At 38.7% G+C, this 19,313-nt stretch overlaps 1 protein-coding gene across 7 annotated transcripts in view; it reads right to left on the minus strand.

The window, feature by feature from the left end:
- Positions 1-19,313, minus strand: part of MANBA (mannosidase beta) — a 56,738-nt gene that overhangs the window by 17,811 nt on the left and 19,614 nt on the right. For all 7 annotated transcript variants that reach the window (XM_032110548.1, XM_032110545.1, XM_032110551.1 and 4 more), the window contains exons 7-14: positions 17,902-18,012; positions 12,662-12,813; positions 11,448-11,565; positions 9,249-9,335; positions 8,582-8,749; positions 6,379-6,597; positions 4,941-5,105; positions 3,090-3,234 (exon numbers count right to left, since the gene is read on the minus strand). In XM_032110548.1, coding sequence (XP_031966439.1) covers positions 3,090-3,234; positions 4,941-5,105; positions 6,379-6,597; positions 8,582-8,749; positions 9,249-9,335; positions 11,448-11,565; positions 12,662-12,813; positions 17,902-18,012 — 1,165 coding nt within the window. The remainder of the gene's footprint in view (positions 1-3,089; positions 3,235-4,940; positions 5,106-6,378; positions 6,598-8,581; positions 8,750-9,248; positions 9,336-11,447; positions 11,566-12,661; positions 12,814-17,901; positions 18,013-19,313) is intronic.

Raw genomic sequence — 19,313 nt, forward strand, 5'->3', positions numbered from 1 at the left:
GAAGAGCAGTTTCTGTTACTTAGTTTAATATAAAATCCTGTTTCTTTTTGAATGGATCCTTTTCTCAATCTCTGCTGTGCCTTTATTTCCAACTGGATTACAAAGCCACACTGCAGAGGTTTGCTACCTGGGCAGCAGAGATCCTCAAAAAACTTGTACAGTGGAGAAGATGAGTCAGAGTGAACGTGGCATTAAAAATTCACAGGGAAACACAAACAAACAAAAATCCCAACCAACAAACAAAATCAAACCACACACTTAAAAGTTTGTACCATTTCAAAACCCATTCTACTACTACAACACCCATTGTTTTGGAATGTTTGAAACACTATTAGTCTGCTTACCTCAGATCAGCTTTTAAGATGGTATTTCCCTTCCCAAAAAAACTAGAGCCATTTTAAAGAACCACAACTGAACTGCTATATCAGTTTCACACAGGAAGTGTCCTCCAAAGACAACTTTTTCAGCAACAGGATCTTGATAATACAATTGTCGAAGTAACTTCAGACAGCAAGGAAAACTGAAGCTGACTTTAAAAATCCCATATTCTTCAGTTCTTCTGTTGTCTTGATTTCCGTAAGACCAGAGCTACACTCCTTTATTTAAAAACGGGCAAGTTGCATATCAAATACACCACACACATACCCCCCCCCCCCCCCCAAATATAGATGTAAAAAATCTGGAGATCAGGAAGTTATCATGAGAAACCTCTGGGTTTAAACTTCCCTGTTACAGACATGCATGCCCAAAGGCAACAGTCAAAAGCTATTTAAAATAGCCCTGGGGTGGTTTTCTCCTCCTCCCACCACACTTAAACGAATCCTTACAGAAATCCAAGTTCCTCAATATTTTCCTGACAATAACAAGAGGTTTGCACTCTCTGTGGTATTAAACTTCAGAACAGGAAACTAAAATTAGGTTTGTAATGAGACCCCAGTACCCTTTTTTCTGACTCTTCCCTGAAGCCTTCTACACTGATGGCAGGAGTGCAAATAAACTGATCTTCCTGAAATGATTTTAAATTAATCACTTCACACCATTAAATGCAACCCCAGAAACATGCTGCTAGTTCTTTCCTAACCTCAGTCTCACAAACTCAGATCAATTATTCTCCACAACAGCCTGTACCAGGGCTCACCAGGGGCTCTAAATATTGAACCTGCAATAAAAGCCAGTTATCTGATCAAGGGAATCTCATGACAACCGAATTGGGTACCTCAAGGTGATACTTGTCTGTGAGTGTCACAGCACTCCACCAAAATACACTGCAGAGATGCTGAAGCATCCAACATGGCACAACAGGCTCCACAGCGAGGTGCTAACAGTCAGAACCCTGATGTGATAAAAGCTGTTTACTTCTCAGCTGAAGGCAGAAGTACTATGTCACAAGTGCTGTGCTCTGTTATCATTCAACCCCAAGCAAACATCTTAAAGGTAAAAGTTAAAAGGAGAAATATTTGCTACCTTCTTCCTTCCCCACCATGTGGAAACATTTCTGCTTTGTACCGGAAATTATGTAAACCCCTCCATGACTTTCTGCAAAGTACCAGATTCAAATAAAAGCACTCAGTGGCGATACTACTGTGCCATCTAACAAGATGCAGAAACGTGTTTTTGAAGTGCAAATAAAACTAATTTCTCCAAAGTCTTGCATAATTTCAGCCATTAGCATTTCAAAATCCCTCTACCACACTGCCTAATTAAATGAATATTAAACCTTTCCTCATCTCACTGAGGGAATACAACAAAACAAAGGGACAGCTGTATCTCTGCTGAGCTTCTCTCTTCTAAAGCAACTTCAACAACATATGAATAATTCAAGTATTTGATAAATATTCTACAGTGATGTCAGCTCTGCACTCAAAAAGGCATTTATGGTCTCCAGAACCATTACATCTATCAATACACCTGACTTTAGAAAGGGACACTTTTCCAAGCATCTTTTTCTCTTAAGGCACTTAAAGCCTAAGAGCATCATTCACTGCTAGAATCATAAAAATGAACATAGTGATATTCCATTTCCTAATACAAATCTAGAAAGTCCAGAAAGATGAGCATCATAGTTGGACCACTGCCTTAACATTTAAATAAATTAGCCTCTTTCGTCTACTGGTTTTTCCTTTGTTGTTGCAGTTATTTTGCTTGGATTAATTAATAAAAAAAACCCAAAAAAACAAAAAGGGAGAGGGACAAACATCTCCTAGAGAAAGAGGGGGAGGAAGGGGAGGATGGTGTGGGCTAATTTTTTCTCAAAACCAGGCGAAATGGCCTTTTGTTCTAAGGACAGATCGAGACTGTCCTTAGACAGTCTTGTAAATTTTTCTCTTAGCTTTTTCTATTTGCTCATGTTTTTTCACATATGAAATGCCTAAATAAAGATTTTCAAAACCAGAATATGTGAGAAATGACTAAAATTGAAAGAGTATTTACCCAAGTCCTATACAGCTGCCATAGGACAGCTTCTCAATTTCAAAATGACTTCTAGACAAAATGCTTGGAACATGAAACACAGCCACTTCCCTCATGCCACACATTCCTCATTCCTCCCCTACTTCTTACTGCCTAAGTGACTTATCTCTTTATATTGTCTGATTATTTTTGTGTTCTAAGAGAAAAGAAATACAAGATACCACGTGTGTAAAGAGCATATTAACAGAATAAATTAGTCATAAGGAGTGATTCACCTCATCTGACACCAAGTTAGACATCAAATCTCAACCAGTCATCTCCTATGAAGAGCTCCTCAGAAGCTACACTGGGTGAGAGATATCTTATGAAGTTCTATGAAAATCAAATTCATCATGGAGACAATAATTCATCCCAGTTCTGAGACAGCTAAGGACGCAGTGAATCACATTTGGACATAACCATCTCTCCCCCAACTGACTACAGAAGAAATCTAGATGCTCAGCCTTTACATTGTAAATCCCATCCTGGAAAGCATTTCTAAAGGATGGACAGAAATATGTTCAAAGTTTGTAAAGTTGCCCAAAAGACAGAGCAAAGCTGTATTTCTTATTCTGATACTTCCAGATGAGGAAAATACAGTTGGTGTTTGGTGCTTTTTACCAGACTATCAAAAAACTTACCCAAGGAAGCCCATGAAGGAGCCTGCCAAATGTCATTGAGTTGCCAGTACAGAGCTCCCATTGTGTGTCCTTCTCCATTGATTATTTCACTTTGACTAAAACGATAGAATTCAGTTTCTGTCTTTATACACTGAGCCTGCATCACCTTGGTAAACAAAGAGATAAAAAAATATTTTTGGTATATTGGATTTTACTTCTTTGCAAAACATGTGTGAATATATTGATACACAACACAGATTTCACAGCAACATAATTTTAAACTTGAGCCCTGAGGAATATCCACCTGCAGTGCAGTGGGTCTCTGCTGGAAGGAATCTATTCCTAGCAGCTCCCAACAGCCTTGCAAGCAGTACCCTTCAAGAATCTCATACAGGGCTACTTCCATATAGTGAAGATGGTCTTTGAAAGGCAAATGGAAGACAAGGAAAATAAAATGAAATTTAAAATAATTTTTTTTACATTAATTTAAATAACCCCCTCCAGAGCTGCAAAATGACGTTAAGCTGCATTACCTTGGTGTCTAAAGCCTGACACTCTGAACTTAAAACACACATTCTCACTATACAGTCAAAACTGTGCATCAGAAAACCGACCTTTTTTCAGCCGCACTCCCACTCCTTTTCTCATTCTCTACCTTATCTAAAAAACATTTTTCAGAATTTTTCATTGGCCAAGTTCTCAATGGACGCTAAACAGATTTCTATGTTCTTCACACAGTTTATTATTAGGCTGGGGAAAATATGAAGAAGTTCTTAAAATAAAGGCCTTTAGCACAGCTTAAAAGGTAAAGATATTACTTTTAGTTAACCATTAAAGCAAGTTTGATTTCTTTATCCTTTTTGCTATCCTTATTTTGGTATTAAATTGTTTAACCTGTTAATAAGGCCTTGATAGACTTAGCCTTACAGAAACCCTCACAGCTTTTTGAGTCAGGACCTCACTGTGCAAGTTTTACCCCTGTCTTCAATTTCACAGCATCATCTATCCTTGTTCTCTTGTCAAGAGTGCCAAAAATTCTCAAGCTATTTTGCTTTTATATAAAACTTGCTGACAGCAGCTCTCAAACATTAAAAACTCAGTGAGTGTGCAGTTATTTCCATCAAGAGTGTTTCTGAAATTCTTGAAACACAACAAAAATTAACAGCACTTTCAATTTGCCCAATAGCATTAAAAAGTTACTTAGCATCTTTTAAAAGTTGCACAGAAATCACAAATAAAGAAACAAGCATGAGGTAGAACTACTATGGATGACGGGCAAAATATATCCTTCTGATCTGAAAAAAACCCCAAAATATATTCTCTAAAATATCAATATTTGAGTCCATAACAAAATAAAAGCTACTATTAATCTAATTAATAGAGAACTACATTTTTGGAAAAAATCTTGCTTCCAAAGCTCGTGTGTTCCATGTGGCAAAAATCAAAGCAGTGAGCCTACAGGAGCCACAGGAAGAGCAAAACATCCCCACCCTGGAACAGGGAGTAACATGCAGCACTGGGAATAATCTTGTACCATGGAAGCCCAGCACATCTCTGCATCCTCCACCAGCTACATGAGCCCAGTTGGAGAGAAGGACCAAGGTACCACATACTGACAGACTTTCTGCCAGTTGAGACAGTTTCTGGGTAATTCCTTGAGTATTCCAGCCCTTCTATGATGAAAATTGGAGTCTCTCTACAGTAAAAGAGAGACAAGCTAGTTCCAAATTAAACTGGACTCTCCAATGCTTCAGTATGGAAACTTTCTTTATGATGGAACATTCCCTAAGGGACCAGGTCCAGTTCTAACAGCTGACAGAATCTAATGGAACAAGTACTGACAGCTACTTCTATGGAAGACATCACTGTTACCTGAGTGAGGTAAATCATATCTTTGAACTGCTTCACAGGATCTGGGCTCTGGGGAAGCTTGAAATGACGCCCAATCTCTTGAAGCATCTGAATATTGCCACCTTCATGGTGTTGCCGATGGAGAGAAAAATTGCTTGTGTAGGACCAGTCCTCAGGGGAAGAAACCTTTTAAAAAACACAAAAGTAAGGTATCCGAAGGAAAAGGTAGAATGTACATTCAATGACTGTCAGGATATTGAGGAAAGGACATTCATAACAGCCTACTGGCATCATCCAAAACCTTAAAATTGGGAGTGCATTTCTATAGTGCCTCATGTAGTCACGCAAGGATTTTGAATCACTAACACCCTTTGCTTACACTCCTTGCACAAATAAATGAAAACACACACTGCTGTTGAATCCAGAAGAGCAACTTTTGGCTCAGTGACATTTAACTTATTTGTCCTACAGTTTAGGTTGGCCAAGGGACTTCAGAGTTTTGCTGGCAGTCATAGTAAAGCAGAAACACCATAGATTAATATGGAAAAATGTACTCTAGTCAAACACATTTAGGTATAAGGGTTACATAAGTCAGTAGGGTTATAAATTCTAATAATATGTATATATCTTTTCAAAACCTGCCTCTGATAACAAACGATCATAAAACAGCTTTTTTCAACTAAAGACAATAATGCAGCATAACTCATTAAGTTATTATTGCCAAGCTTTCATTGTAATTATACTCTCTAAACAATCTTTGGATTGAATAATTTTTATTAGCATGTTATTAATATGGATGAATGTTCTGATTATGCTTCAGATAAAATGCTTTGCCCAGCAAATTGAAAGGAATATTCTGAACTCCTTTTGGTTGCATGCATGAACATCAACATCTCTCCCTGGACAAAAGGACAAACAGCATGATATGTCTCTGCTCCAATCTGACAAATAAGATAGAATATATAATATCTAAATGTAACAGGAGACAAAACCAAATCCTCTTACATGCAATACATTAAGAAACAAATTATTTAAATCAAAGAAATTGGTAAATACATAAAAATCAAAACATTTTAAAATTTGGTACAATTCAGCTTTTGTCAGGTTTCTTCTCTTTCTCAAATACATGTCCCTAGACACCACAAAAGTAAACAGACGTTAGTCAATCATTACTGAGCTATACTTTAAATAGAATTACTATTAGAAATAAGAGTTTTATAATAGTCTCTCATTCAAACCACCTCTTGCAACATCAAGGTAAGTATATTTAACACTAAGGAGGGAAACAGTACTGTTTCATCCCCTCTCCCCACCAGCACACACTTCTATCCCACTTGCGCCATACCACACCTAACAACACATTACTACAGTTTGGATGTGGAACTTTGTTGGGAAGAAGCTCACTGCCCTCGCTAAATGAGAGCGAAGGAGACAGTAAGGTGTGGAAGCCCAGCCTTACCTTTTCAATTGTACTGAAGGAAGGCCAGGACTGAAACCCATATTCCGAAGCAAAACGAGTTTTAGGATACACTGTCCAGTTCCAGCAGTCACTCTTGTAGTCATAGAAGTGTGTGTCACCATAATGGGTGTCATAAGGATTCTGGGAGAGCCAACCCTGTTTAACTGACTCCAAGCCATTGGTGGGACTGGATGCAACAAAAGGACGGCTCTTATCTTCCTGGGATTTAAAGAAAACAAAGCAAAACTAAAATACAACCCCCTTACAAAGTGATTGGCTTTTATCATCTGAATTCATAGACCATTTTTTGAAAAGGCGGGGTGGGGGGCAGGGACAACATGCCATTGCCAAATGTCTGAGTCACCACCTAGGAAACATTCCAATTTATATCCTAACATTCATCATCTTTACTTGCTTAATTAGCTTCTTACTTATGTTCTTGGAGGACAGCTGGGCATGATTCTGCTTGCTCTGCTGTTCTGAGGGATTCTCTCCTCTCATCAAGAGATTTTCTATCTTTATACACCTCTAAATTCTTAATGAAGGCTATTTAAAGTGTGCCTTGTGAAATATATACTCAAGGAACATTAATATTTGAATACTGTGACTTCTTTATAGAAAAATTATTACTGTTGCAGTGTTTTTGCAGGAAAAAGGCCATGATTTTCTCCTTTCTTATTAAACAGTCACCTAAATTTAGTCCTACCAAATCCAAGGTGTTCTGCTTTTAATGCTTGCATGGTATAATTACAGGTTATTGTCATTTTAGCTGGCTCTGCATGCTAAGATAGATGAGACTACAAGAAGGGTTACATTTCAAATTGTTCAGAGCTGCCTTTATTTATAGCCTCAGTAGACTTAGGATACTAAATCTTTTAACAGTAGCCTACAAAGTACTGAAGGAATCCTTTTGCAGGTATAATTCATTTAACACCCTACTTGTAGTAAGATAAAGGCCTGAGTTAAGTTTCCAGTCACAAGTTACAGCAACTGGCTCCAACACTGCAATGCACTCAAGACATGTGCTTCATTTTAAGAAACTGTCCTGTTTCCCTGTCTTCTTCTTTTTTTCTTGATGTGAGTAATTAATAATTAACTGAAACAATTTACTAGAGGATATCCTGGATTCCCTGAAGTCTTTAGCTCAAAGTTAGAAGTCTTTTCAAGTTACCTAGTCCAGTACTACTAGTAGCTACAGGTTTCCTCAGCTGGCTTGTATTACACAGGACCTGAAGTTATTTCCCTCTATGGTTCCTTTTTGCACGGAAAATAGCGGATTATTCAGTGGATTTAAAATAAAAATGGGTCCATCTTGGATGGCAGTGCTGCAGGAGTGAACTGCAACTAAAACACAGTATCAAGCCAGAATACATCACTTTGCTGCACACACACTGGCCACCCAACTCATGTAGCTAATCACAAAAACACAACAGCATACCTTTACACACAGCTCAGTAGAGAAATCTAGAGTCTGCTCTTCTAAGAGGAGAAATAAACCTACAAAAGCTGTGCAAAACGGGTAGTGCCAAATCACAGTGGACTTCATCAAGGATTCCAAGTGCTTGTGGGCTGCATGCTCACAGTTTAAATTTTATATCAAAATACTTTATTTTGCCTTCATATACTGTAGAATACCAATATTTTGTTTTTTCAAAAACAATCAATACAATGACTACACAGCATGAGTTTAATGTTCAGCATCACTTTGGTTTTACCTGCTTATAACAAAAAATATTCAGTCACATACTGAAAAAATAACATCTTTATAGATTTGTTCAACTGATATTAAAAGACCTGAGGGTTGTTAAATACCTTTCACAGTATTCTTCAACAAAATCAGGATAAAGGAAACCTGATCATCTAGATTAATTAATGGGCAAGTTGACTTTTGTCCACTGAAGTGAAAGCACTTGTGGACGTACTAAAAACAGGAAGGAAAAAAGAAGCAAGATCCACTACACTTTCAGGTTTTACTTTACACATCACAAAATGTTAAAGACAAGTAATTTTTTCTATTTTTTTACTTTGAGAATAACTCTTGAGTTTAAAGAGTTGTTTAGAAGGGCTTGAAAAGGGCAATTTCTCAACGTGCTCTTTTTCATGTCTCAAAAGGATTAAAAGAAGAAAAGGAAATCCCAACTTGCTCAAACATTAAAACTTTTTGCCAAGCCATATTCCCCTAGGGTTTCTTGAGATCACTTACAGTAAGAACTATTTCTCGTATGTTCTTCACATAAAGCGTCACGTAGTCTTTGATATAGACTCCTCTATCAGCATAGGGTATGGAGAACCAGTTGCTTGCAAGTGCTGCTTCATTTTCATTGTTACCACTCCACAGAATAATCGATGGATGAGATTTCAAACGTCGTACCTGAAATACAACTTACAGTTTCAGAAGTCAAACAAAAGTACTCATCTTTAAAACGAATTGCTTTTTAAAAAATCACTTTATTACTAATTGAATTACAAGTCCACACGTATATTACATATGCTGAGCCCACAATTCCCATTTTCTGCCACACAATTCACTATTCCCTCAACTTGTCACCAGGCTCAAAGTTTTGTAATATACACTTTCAGAAGGGCAAACTTCTAATATGCTGACATGTATCTGCCTCATGCATGTGTGTACCATCCACATCTACTCAGCCATGTGTGAAGGATAAATTCTGTGCAATCTGCTTGACTGACTACTCCAGCAAGTAGTTAGAGGAGTTAAAGAAGATTTAGCAAGGGTACATTTTGCGTCTGCTACATAAAGGTACCCTAACAAACACTTCCAAACAACCATTTTTGGAAAGCTAACTTATACAGTCAGTCAATCAAAAATAGATACTGTGAAATACAGCTTTGATACAAGGATAAAATACCTGATGAGAAACTTCTGCTCTTACGGATTCTAAATAATTCTGGTCAGTTGGATACAGTGCACACGCAAACATAAAATCCTGCCAAATCTACAAGGAAAAGGAAAGATAAGAAAACACTGTCAGCAAATTATTTTTATTATTTTACAAACAAAAAGTATATGGCTACTGGGATGCACAATCCTTTGTTCAGACAGAAAACAAATCACATTCACCATGGGGCTCAAGTATGTGTCCACTCCACTGTGGTTATCCTCAATATCAGCGTTACAAAATAATTACCCTGAGGAATGAGATCCTGACAGTCTACACTGAGGAGTGGAATACTGCTCAGTAGGTGAAGTTCTGTGAGTTTCAAAAGAACAATCAGAAACATGAACATCTAGCAATTTGCAGCTGAACAGAACAATTTCCTGTTTATTTACTACTTTGCAGGTGTGACACCAAATACCCATTACTTAATGAGAAGAGATGATAATTCTTCTGATGTGGTACTGAGCACACTTAACAAATGTTAAAGTGTACTTGTTAAGAAAACACCTCCATACAAAATGATCTTAAAACCAGCAAATCTTACCCAGTAAGAGGGGCAGAAACAAATTAGATCCTCTAAAAACACAATGATCTTTCTCTTTAAAGAAAGATCAAGTAGATACTAGAGAACAGCAAGCCTTTCAATTCAACAACAGTAAACTCCATTTGTACTTTGAAGGAGAATTACAGAAAGGAGAAGGGAAGCCCAATGAGATGGATAAGATTTCTTGTTTACCCATTTTGTTTTTTAAATTGCTGTAACCTTGAGATTCCTTCTAGTCCATCTCAAATGTTAATGAAAAGTCCTCCAGAAGGAGCATGATTTACCCAAAGGAGTCTGTAGGAGACTCCACTTTTTGAACACCATGCTACATAGAGAGAGAGACAGACCAGCTCCACATACAGTTGCATTTTCACTGCAGTGAGAATATGCTTTTACGTGGCTCTTTTCAGCACACATTCCCTAAGGAAACTGAAGATAGAGAATAGGACAGTGGGGGATAATGGAGCCATTAATAATTGTTACAATCCTAACACTGTACAAAAAAAGCAAAGCTATTGCTGCAGAATCACTCATAATCCTTTACTGACTGTTGGTGTCAAAACTCTCTATTGAAAGAAACTTTTTTCCACTATTTCCCTCAGTGAGCTATGACTGCTTTTCCTTAAGCACAGCTTGACTCCAATACACTTTTAAGCCTTTGCAAGACCATCAGAAGAAACAAAACCAAAAACCTCCACCACTGCCCCCTCCAGAATAAGGGTCTGATTTTCTGCATTTACTTGCTATTTTGGCTGTTAAATAGGATCTAAATCTTGCACTGAGCACTGTACAGGCACAGATCTAAGTGGCCTACTTAAGGTGCCTGGTGTCAAAAATTAAAGAACTGTAAGTGCTCAGAAGCCTTGAAAATCAGGACACTCATTCAGATGACTAAAATAGATGTAACTTTTTTTTTTTTTTGCAAGCACACACATCTGAAAGCAGCAAGGTATGAATTCTGTTTCGCTGTTTTCCTGGTGTAGACTAAGACCAAACACACTTCTTGGGATTTTTAATACCAGATGCAACTTGACTTTCATTCATCTAGTCACTACTTCATCAAAACTTATTAATACGTGCCTCCAAGCTCATATAATCAAAGGTACTCATGTAGGATTAGTGATTGAAGCAGGTGTTCACCTTACAGCTACATTTATATTCAATTACAATTTTTTCAAAATGGCCCTTTGGATTATGCCTTCCATGTTTGACTATGGGCCAAATGGAAAGTCTGAACCAAAAAACCTAAACCTTCTCAGCTATTACTAAAAGGAAGAAAATACTTTTGAAAGAAATAAAATCCATTTCCACAACTGAGAAAAGCATGGCTACCTTCTACCTAATGGCTATCTTCTACTACAAAGTCTCCAAAATATCATTTCCAGATTCAACAGACATCCCAGCCTTTGTAATCAGAAACCATTCAAATTAAAATAAAACTAAAAAACCCCAGCCAATCAAAAAATCAAGTTGATCTGACCTCTCGTGTTGATACTCCACAATGTCCTTTGGAAAGATGGTTAGAACTTATGCATTAATCCTCTTATTTTTTTCATTTAAAGTGGATTTTCATTTACAAGTTCTTGTCAGTTTCTAAATAAGTATTCTGTGTTTATTGTTTTTACCATTATTCCCATTTCATCACAAATGTCGTAGAATTCATCTTGTTCATATACTCCTCCTCCCCAAACACGAAGGGCATTCATGTTAGCATCTGCTGCAGACTTCAAGAGTAGCCTCAGTCTGTCAAATACAAAAAGGAGATATAAAAGTTCTGTGAAGTTGTATTACTTAAGAGTTTCTAAGGTGATACAAAAAATGAAGAAACCAACTCCCCTACTGAAAAAAAACCCCAAATCTAAGTCATTAGCAGGCAATCTAAGACTTAGAACTCAGAAAGTATCAAAATACTCTAGTTTCTAAACCTGCATGTCTGGACAGAGCTCTCAAAAAGCAATTTTTCGTGCAGAACAGTTGCTTGGTCCTGTTAACACATACGAAATAGATGGAGTGACACATGTGTAAGTGCTTTTACAGAAGTATTGGCAGGCCCAGATTTAAAAATACTATATTTTATTACTCATGTTGTTCTTTTCTCCTCTGATATTACTTGCTTTGTATGTCAATTACTTGGATTCAAATTCTCTTTAACCACAATCAGAAATGTATATTCTCTTCCTGAGTTCCATAATGCATAGCGAGAATGGGGAAGTGACAGGGTGAGGAGAAAGACTGAGACTCGCAATCTCATTTTAAGGGTTTCAAGCTCCAGTCATTTTTCCTTGCATCATACTGGCAGCCTCTAAATTGCATGTGAATGCACACTGTAGCATGCCCTGTTGTCCTGGTTCCCAGAGCAAAGCTTAGTCCAAGTACAGGACAGCCACCCCACCTGCATCTCTGGGGTGCTGTGCATTGACAGGCAAGCAGCCTAGATGAGATGAGGAAAAGGGAAAAGAAGCTGCTATGCACTTATGAAACCCTGCATGACATGGGCTAGGACATGGATGAAGTGCATGTCCTCCAAATACCAATGGATGTGTCCAGGCAATAAGGTCAAACAGCCTGAGCATTGACCCTAAAAATACCCAAAAGGCCAGTAACCTATGAACTGCAAACAATCCCCTTCCCACAAGTAACTGCACCTGCATGCCTTGAACATTGTTCAAATCTGTTCTTGTTAATTAAGCCCTAATTCTGAAGCCTTCACCTCAGGACAATTACTGTGCTACCTTGAAAGTTTTACTCACTAAAGCCAACCTTTGACAAAGGGTGTAGAGAGAATCAGGAGGAGGAAAACATGATCCTTTATCCTTAGAGAACATCAAATGTGGCTTACGTGTCAGAGGTCACTCTGTCCTGGAAAGAATCTGCTGGAATCCAGTTTGAGCCCTTAATAAAAATGGGTCGACCATTGATTCTGAAGTAGAAACTCAGACCTGGTGAGCCAGGAATAGGCTCCTGAACAAGTTCCACTGTTCGAAAATAAACCTGTGAAGATATGAAACTTAGATTTAAAGCTGACAAAATATGAATTAAAACGAAATAAATAAAGAAAAGCATTACAAAAGGGATTGAACTGAACAATAACAGCTTAGAATTTGTCAAGGAGTCAAAAGACATGGTCTCATCTCTAAATTCCTGCTTGCTTAAAAGACACTGTAACAGGACTAGAAAGAATTCTTTCAATAAACCTGTTCACTTTTTGAAGTTGCTATCGTATTTAAGAGAGAGCAAGAGAAAGCATGAGCAAACAATTGTACATGTGCATGCAAGTATGTAAGGAAGAGGCATATGCAGTTCGGTTGTTGCAGAACTCAGTCAGAAGTCCAGCTGCAGACCAGTAAGAGGAATACAGTGGTTGCACCAGATCAGAGACACCATTTAATCTGCAATTTTCTCCTCCCAGGAGACTGTGGCAGCTCAGTTTTAAGTCTTGTCCCTGAATGCCTAGCATCAGATTCATGTAGTACCAGCAAAATCTTCCCCTTTCGCTGTTCTGAAATGATACCTTTTTAATAGCTGTAGCACTTAAAGAGAAGAAATATGCATGCAAACACAAATGCCACTTTGCAAGTGGCCTCTGGCCATCACAGCTGTGTTGGAACAGCATGATCAGCAATAATGTTTCAGAGAGACCAGTTCACTAAATAAACACTAACTCTGTGTAAAGTATTAAAGATCACTCCAGATAAAAGCACATCTCAAGAAAAAGCAGAAGCCAAACCATTACAGCTGCTCTTTTAGCCTAATACATGGCATTGTGATGCTGAAACAAGACAACATTCCTTCTTCCGGTTGGAGGTAGAATTAAAGTTCTCAGGAAATCATTCCAGTCGTTTTCTGGGACTTTACTACAAGCAGTGATGCTGCCCTGAGGGGTATCCTGATTGCACTGACATAAACAGCCATGAGAGAGCAGTTAGTGCACTGCAACTGCACTGACCCTTTATTTGTACAGGTGCCTTCCCCACCTGCCATGTCAGCTCCCGCCCACCTCCCAACTCCTACAGAAAACAGCTCTTTCAGGGAGACTTTAAACTTTTTCTCCTGCATCCTTGTTCCAGTTCAACTTGTCTAAGTCAGAAAGAAAACACTTCTTTCTTGTACCTGTTGCTCATTATCATAGGGAGATAACTGGAAAATTAAATAAAGTGAAAGAAAGCTAGTAGTAAATTTTAGCCAAAACAGGTTTGGGTCAGGAGGGCAGGAAACTAATTTTTTCTAGTCTACTCCTAAGATAGCAACCACTCCTCCCTCAGATGACTGTTTGCTTTACCTTTTCAAAAGGTCAGCTTGGGGAGTACAGCCTGTTCTCTCTCTGCCACACGCTTCAGTTGAGGAAAGTATCTGTCAGTAAATCAGGCTAAAATTAACCTAGTTAACTGCAAATGATACACCTGGTCTTTAAGACAAAATGCAATTCTTTATTTCACACACCAGACATGGCTGGAGTGCAAAAGGGAAATTACTAATCCCACTATGGGACTGCATTTTCTAAACTTCCAACTTATCAAGAACTACACATATAGACAGAAATCTATTTCTAGTGGTAGGGAAGAAAAAGAAAATCACCTCTTTTTGCTTCCTTTTCAGTGCTTTGAAGTTAACAGGACAATTATTAACCAAATACCTGGATAGAGACAATGCATGTGACAAACTAGATGCATTAGTGGAGGTCACAGATCACTGAGCTCAACCTAAACCTCTCTGCATCATGGCAGTGACCATTCCTATAATTTTGCAGACTTAGTTTAACATGAGAAGTTGAATTAAAAAAAATAACCAATGTTTCATACAACTTTCACAGCTACCCTAACTCCTGAAGGCTACAAAAGAAAAACTACAGTATGAGTACTGCACTGGTGAAAAAGTTCTGACCTTCCTACAGTAAATTCAATTACTTGGATAAAAACTCCTCAGTCTCCATTGTGGCTCTTTTTTTATGGCACAAAGTGGAATGGGATCTGCAGTTGGAGCTGCCAAAGTATCTGGGATGTCATCTTAATGGATGTCATCAGGCAGGTTGGGACTGTCTCAGAGTGCATTCATAATGAAGTACATATATTACTAACAGAAGTTATATGATATTGCTTTATTCATGCTCAAGTGGAACTCATGCAATTGGCCAAACCCAAGGCAATCTGAGAGGCTGAAACACTAGGCCAGGACCACCCAGACAGCAGCAGCAAGAGTAAAAGCTCCTTAGCCTCAGCTCACATTCCCAGGCCTTCAAGTTTCAGTGCAACTCCATTGTTCCCCCGGGGGCGATTGGCAACAGCACATCTTCCTGTTCCTACTACAGCTTCCTTCTGCCTTGTGGGGTAAAAGAAGGGCAATGGGAGATAACCAGCATCTGACATGCCTGGCTACATGCCTTTCTGGCTACCAAAACCTTGGCCACCTTGAAATCTGTCTGGCAGAGCTTGCTGCCTGAGGGCTGAACATTTCTCCCAGTCTTGCAGCACGCACAAGAGACTCTCTAGCCACCACAGACCAATCAGCTGGTTCTGGGCATAACTATGAAACAGATACCTGGTTTTTTAAGGCACATACAAAGGCTTTGTACACAGTTAGGTGACCTGTGGATCACGTTTGGCATTCCCATATTTAGCAGTATGAAAAGTAGTAAGGATAAAGAGGCCTAGAGCTGAAATAAGATCACAGAACAACCCAGTGACTAACAAATTAGCAAGCAGCATGAAAGTGGTGTGAAAACTACAAAGCCAGAAGGAAAGACTTCTGGAAGTCATGCTAAAATGCCTAGGGGGAAAAGAGTGTGTAAAGGGATGGAGGGAAAGAAGCTAGAGGCCAAGATCTTGAAAGTGTAAAAATAGCCTTACAAAACAAAAAACTCTGAGTACAGTGCTGGAGAAACAGGCATGCAGAAAGATGGGGAAACAGAACTGAAAAGCAAACAAATGCCTCATGGGGCAATTCCTTGACGTAGGGACGGCAAGAAGAAAAGCAACTTACCAATACCAAATAGGACCCTCCATCAAGAAAACTAATTTCACTCTGAGATATGACTTTGTTTCACATGATCCTAAGAAACAAACTCTAAACCAAAATACTCAAACGGAAAACCAAACCAAAACCAAACCACATCCCATCCTGGATGCTGGGTTTTATTCTACTTTGGTTTTCTGCTATTCTGAACTGGAATGAGTAATTATTTCTCTCAGCCAAAGAGATTCCCAGCACGGCTGGCTAGAGCTCTATAGAGCTCCTGCAAGTAAATACTGGAAGGCCACCCAGAAGTATTCCCAAAGGATTAGTTAATGTTCTGAAGACTATTCTAACATGTCAGAATCCAGAAAGTAGTTCAAACTAGGTGTAGCCAAATCTGACATAAAATCAAGCTGTGTTTTCTCACATGTACAGTTCTCATGCGTCAGTTTTCTCCTGTCCAAAGTTAAGTAGATACTCATATGGACACAAACCACTTGTGAAATGCCTCACCACTAATTTTTTTTTCTGGGGAAAAAGAAGAGAAAAGGTGGAAGTAAGAAAGGGTGGAAGCAAGGGTTATTCCTCTTGAATACAGTCACTACAACATGGACAACAGAACTGACAACAAAACAACTGTCAGGAATACTAATCCCTGATTGTATCTCCTGAACTAATCAAAGTTCTTATTAAGCTATATGAATGTTGCTATTCAGTCCTGCTGACATGAGAGAAAATTATGCTACAACATGAAAAAACTGCATGCAGAGCCTTTTTCCACTCATACAGCTCTGGGTGGCGGGTGATGCTGTGTGTGCACACGTGTGTCTGTCAGAATCCAAGACAGAGATTCACAAAACACAGGATGGATGATCTGACTTCACACTGTAAACTGTAAAGGCTTCATATGCTGGTTAATTTACAATGCCCACTATGTGGTGCAATGCCTTCTTTTTCCCCCTCTTTCCCCTTAAGAAGAAAAAAATAAGAGGCTTCTGTTGTAGACCATGAAGTCCTTATGATCATATGCCAGAGAGCTCTATGAAATATTCTGACACAAGCACCCAAATGGAACTGCTTAGCTTTCTATCATTGTGCAGTTTTCACACAGTAGTAACAGAATTTTCCTTTTTACAGGCTTTATAGCCGTATTTCCTACAACCAGTTTTGCCAAGCATAATATGCTGTGTTTACTTGGTGTGGGTTTTTCAATTGTTTCAAAATTAGAACACTAATAACAGCAAAGAATTATTATTATGACTTCATCAGTCTGTATAAAGACTACAACACCAGAAGCTACTAGTTTTTCATAGGGTTTTTTCACATGAACAAATGTTACAGCAAATAGCAGTTTAGATGTTTGGTGACCAGGTTAGTTTTTAGTGAAGCAATACACACCAGAAACATCTAACAAATGCATACATTTACATGGTTGTTTCCACATGTTCATGGCATAAGGAGCCCAGTCTAATCTCTATGATTTTTCTTTTTAATGGACAATTGGAAATCACCTCTTCTAGGCTTCTTAGTAAAACCAAACAGATAATTAAACAGCCAGGGTGTTAGAGGAACCCTTATGCAAAAATTCCTGAATATTACTTTTATGGTCATATTTAAGATCTTACCTCTTCTCGAGCCTGAAGCATATCTACCACATTCTAATAATGTATGTTAGGTTTTAGGAATGTGTCTATCCCATAAATTTTTTACAAACTGAATTATCAAGAAAAATCTCAGTAATAAAGCTTTGCATAATCTTATAGAAATCTAAAAGGAGTTTTCAGCGCATGATACAAAACCAAGAGCATGGTATATCAAGTTTAGAAGTGCTGTTTTCTTTTCATAAGCTAGAAAACTCAAGAAGTAAACATCTTTTCGCTTCTGAGGTTTCCAGCTAACTTTAAGTCATCTTGCAGCCTGAATATAAGTAAAGGCATCCATACAAGCTAAGACTAATGGAAAACAGGTAGCCATACATTGTGATATTACAAAAACTCATTTCTCATTAGCATTTTCACATGCATATTACAATCCATCAAGATATTTAAGAGCTCTAGACACCTGCTACGCAGAGCAGATGTCCTAACAGTACCAGTGCAATGCCAGATGTAACTAAGCTGAAGGGCTCACCTTTGAAAACTTCTCAATCTGGCATCCTTCCTCCATCATAAAAGTTGTTGTCATGTTGTATCCAGTTTGCTTTCCATGTCCATTTGGCCACCAAGCCTCCACTGCAGAACTCTTGAACATACAAAGGATAAAGTCAGAGCAACATATATAAAAAGAGGTAACAAATGCACCTGGGGCTCAGATACCTTTGGGTGAATTACCGCAAATTTAACAAGGTTTTGTGCTTCAGGTGAGATATGCTAATGCTGTCTCCAGCTGCAGCTCTGAGGTGAAAATCATTTACAGAGAGAACTATGATTTCCTCTGCTGAAGTCCAGGCTATCACTTCATGTCCACAATAGGCCATGAGCACACCCAGACATGGATGCACACATCTGGCTGCTACTCCTCAGCTGAGGTACACTGACACACTACTCCTCCAAACCCCAAATATCTGTGTCAGGAGCAGCCACTGTTCACTGAGCTCTGTATCATACACCTCCTCTCATTGATCCCTTTATCTATCCCATGCTACATTCAACATACAGCAGTGACACTTTTCAACTGTGACTTTGGTAATATGCGACCATACTGACTGCTTCACGTATGTCAAGCTTTTAAATCAAATTCTTTCATTCTTTCAGTGGTTTTTCCTTTGTCTCTCTGTGCTTCCTAATCGCCTCATTAGTACACCGTAATTTTTACAAACATGAAATACAATCTCTAAGATGACAGAATATTTATCTTCACTCTAGCAGCCTACTTCTGCTGCTCAATCCTGTTGCCAGCATTTGCCAGTTGAGTGCACAGCACAAAAATTGTGGAAAGAAAGCAATAATGCATGCAACCAAACAATGGAGGGATCAGCACTGAACATAGTCATGCAAGGAGTGCCTCAATCTTTTCAAACAAACTGAGGCCAGAAAGCAGCCCAACAATATGTTTGGCTGTAGCTATACTTGGACACAACCACGACTATATCGTGAATGTATCTTCCAGCTTCTCCAATACAGAATTATCATAACCGCTTGTGAGGAAGCACTGATCTCTGTGCTGCATGGAAGCACAGACTCAGTGTGTGCCTCGACAACAAGGGAGTGTTCGCAGCTGCCTGGAACGACTGGAGTGTCTCATTGGCCACTAATGATGTCACCCCTGTGCTCACCACTAGCTAATAAGCAAAATGCTCTCATGTTGGCAACACAGCACTTCGAGTGGCAACTGCAGGAAGGCTGATAAACATCTTGGTGATATGCAGCACTCGAACACCTACTGACTCCACAATATAATCTGCAATAAGCTCTTAAGTAGAAGGAAATTTCTGGTGTTAAATTCTCAGTATTTAACATGCACCACACAAGTCTGTGTACAGAGTAAGGGCTCCGTTAGCCTCGTCAATACATGAGAACACATTTCGGGGCTTCTCGTAAAAT

This window comes from Corvus moneduloides, chromosome 5, assembly GCF_009650955.1.
Source record: "Corvus moneduloides isolate bCorMon1 chromosome 5, bCorMon1.pri, whole genome shotgun sequence".
NCBI classification, from domain to species: domain Eukaryota; kingdom Metazoa; phylum Chordata; class Aves; order Passeriformes; family Corvidae; genus Corvus; species Corvus moneduloides.